The following is a 3,154-nucleotide window of genomic DNA, read 5'->3' as shown; positions in this document are numbered from 1 at the left end:
ATCATAATAATATCATTAGTTGTGTTTTACTATTGTTACACAGGTCGTATACATCATCATAATCTTATTACTTGTGTTTTACTATTGTTACACAGGTCGTATACATCATCATAGTCTTATTAGTTGTTTTTTACTATTGTTACACAGGTCGTATACATCATAATAATTATACGACCTGTGTAACAATAGTAAAACACAACTAATAAGATTATTATGATGTATACGACCTGTGTAACAATAGTAAAACACAACTAATAAGATTATTATGCATACTGCTTTACATTCAATAAAAGCAGACCGTTTATTTTGCCAAAATATGAGAATATATGGTACACGTCATTGCACAAAATGCTTAATTTAAGACTTTTTCACATAATTCCCAAAGTACAAGAAAGCTATATACAAGGCAATTGTTGAGGTACGATTGTAGCAAAGGATCAAGTTGCTCCTCTGAAAAGACATTTATCTCTGTGTTGACGAGAAACTCTTTCTACTGTGTAGTTCTACGTAAGCTAATAATTCCAGCTTTAGTCGTGCACCAGATTTTCACTGAGTCTTTGTGAGGTTTTGGTTCTGTTCTTGCCTGTAATTACTGACTACAATAAACAAATATTACCCTAAAGGAAGCGTGAACGTTATTGTTTCTAATGAAATATAGAATTAACACACACTTATTACACAGCGCAGCTAGAGTGGAGAAAACTACTGTCTCACTCTGGTTAAATATGACAGTAAGATGTTTTCTTTGGCACATTACTAACAGCGCTTAGTCTTACAGTGAGAACCGGTCTGATAAAAGTAATTACAGAGGTGTCCTTTATAAATACATATGCATACATTACCATGAACGTCTGTTGAAGTTATGGAAAGCAAAACAAATTTACAATAGATCTATATGAAAGATATAAACTATACAGAGAAAATCAAGTTCTTGCTGGAGGATTCGAAAGCAATCCGCATGCGTGAAGTGTTGAAATCATCACAGCTTCTCAATCAACTTCCGTTAAAGTTCAGTCAATTCCAGGTTTTGATTTTCCTTCGATGAAGCACTGTGAACCACATCTTCTTTCTTTGATTGACCACACATCATATAAACGAATACTCTCCGGTAATGAAACTAATGTTGTTTTTACGAAAACCTAATCTATATACACTGTCGAAATTAACAAGAGGGTTCAATTCTCTACGTCTAATATATCTTGCACGTGAGATTCTACGTCACCCGGTAAGCTTTCTCCTTGTTCTGTGTCTGGTATGCTGCAGTTTGAGGGAGACGACAGGTCCTCCCCTTGATCTGGGATACCAAGAGTGTGGGTTAGGATGTGTCGCCTGAGGTCGCAGTTCCGACGAAAGACTTTAGTACAAGAGCCGCAGTTGTAGGGCTTGATATCGGTGTGTGTAAGTAGGTGGGTCTTCAGGTTGCTCCTCTGGTTGAAGCTTCGTCCACAGGTGGGACACTTGTGGGGGGAGTCCTCCATGTGGAGGATCCTATGAACGGCCAAGGTTCGAGACTGACAGAATCCTTTACCACATTCTGTGCACTTAAATGGCTTTTCCTTCGAATGGATGTACCTGATGTTTATAAAGAACAAATATACATATTTATATGACACTTTGTTATTAATTCATTGTTTTACTGAAACTAACATGTTTATATATGGTGATAATATACATTAAAGGTAAATTAAATAATACAGACTAAACACTAAAAGGTTAAGAGAAGTTTATGTTAAAAGGTTCATAATTGCGTGCTTGCGCTTCAAATTATTTTGTTCACCTGTTCTAAGAAACCATTTCTGGGGTCATCCAACCAAACTAAGCACACCCAATTGGCACGTGAGAACAATGGCAAACCTGTTGGGTCATCCAACCAAACTAAGCACACCCAATTGGCACGTGAGAACAATGGCAAACCTGTTGGGTCATCCAACCAAACTGGGCACACACACAACTGTCACGTGAGAACAATGAAAACCTTGTTGGGTCATCCAACCAAACTAAGCAAACCCAACTGTCACGTTAAAATACTGACAAACATTTTGGGTCATCCAACTAAACTCGGCACACCCAACTGTAACGTGAGACATTGACAAACTTGTTGAGTCATCCAACCAAACTAAGTACACCAACTGTCACGTTAAAATATTGACAAACTTGTTGAGTCATCCAACCAAACTAAGTACACCAACTGTCACGTTAAAACATTGACAAACTTGTTGAGTCATCCAACCAAACTAAGTACACTAACTGTCACGTGACGTGAGAATATTGACACGTTTATGGGTCTTTTTAAACACATTAAAGAATCATCAGGTCGGAAGAGTAAGAAAGAAATTCCCGAAGTCGTTATAGTTTCAGATTGGTGAAGTACAAAGTGACATTTAAACCTTCAAGTTGATGGAAGTTCAGAGTGACATCTAAACTTTCAAACTGATAGAAATCTAAATTGACATTTAAACTGTCAAGTTGGGGGAAGGACATTTAAACTGTCAAGTCTAAGAAAGTACAAATCGGTATTCAAATGTTTAAATTTATGAAGTATATAACAGTTGTGTTTTTTTTTCTGCTAGAATTTTTTACACACCAATGAATATCAATAGTAATTTAGACTGAGAAATCCACTGACAACAAAACAAATCGATAAGAAATCATCTATTACTAACTTTTCACCCGATGCCATCTTACTTTCTAAGTGATGGTCGTGGTCAATAAGAGACACTGGAAATGATAACACCAAAGGAACATGTTTTCCTTTCTATTTCATAGTGCAGGTCCAAGAGAATTAAAACAAAACAACGTTCACAAAGACTAAGCTATAAGGAGTAGTGTTCTTGGAATGTTTAAAACATAAAGTTATTTATAGTGTTTAAAACATCTTTACAAAATTCAGTTATTTATAATATTTAAAATATCTTTAAAACATAAAGTTATTTATAGTATTTAAAATATGTTTAAAACATAAAGTTATTTATAATATTTAAAATATCTTTAAAACATAAAGTTATTTATAGTATTTAAAATATCTTTAAAACATAAAGTTATTTATAATGTTTAAAATATCTTTATAAAATTAAGTTATATATAATGTTTAAAATATCTTTAAAACATAAAGTTATTTATAGTATTTAAAATATCTTTAAAACATAAAGTTATT

General features: G+C 33.9%; 1 protein-coding gene across 1 annotated transcript in view; it reads right to left on the bottom strand.

Annotated features, from left to right (window-relative positions):
• Positions 1–278: 278 nt before the first annotated feature.
• The window catches only part of LOC106475783 (protein odd-skipped-related 2-like), a 4,676-nt gene continuing 1,800 nt past the window's right edge, over positions 279–3,154 (bottom strand). Inside the window, exon 2 of the mRNA XM_013936459.2 lies at positions 279–1,572. Coding sequence (XP_013791913.2) covers positions 1,176–1,572 — 397 coding nt within the window. The 3' untranslated portion in view covers positions 279–1,175. The remainder of the gene's footprint in view (positions 1,573–3,154) is intronic.

The sequence above is a fragment of the Limulus polyphemus genome, unplaced genomic scaffold (assembly GCF_000517525.1).
Source record: "Limulus polyphemus unplaced genomic scaffold, Limulus_polyphemus-2.1.2 Scaffold9165, whole genome shotgun sequence".
In the NCBI taxonomy this organism is placed as follows: domain Eukaryota; kingdom Metazoa; phylum Arthropoda; class Merostomata; order Xiphosura; family Limulidae; genus Limulus; species Limulus polyphemus.
Note: the sequence above shows the minus strand (reverse complement) of the source record. Positions and strands in the feature narration are given on the sequence as shown.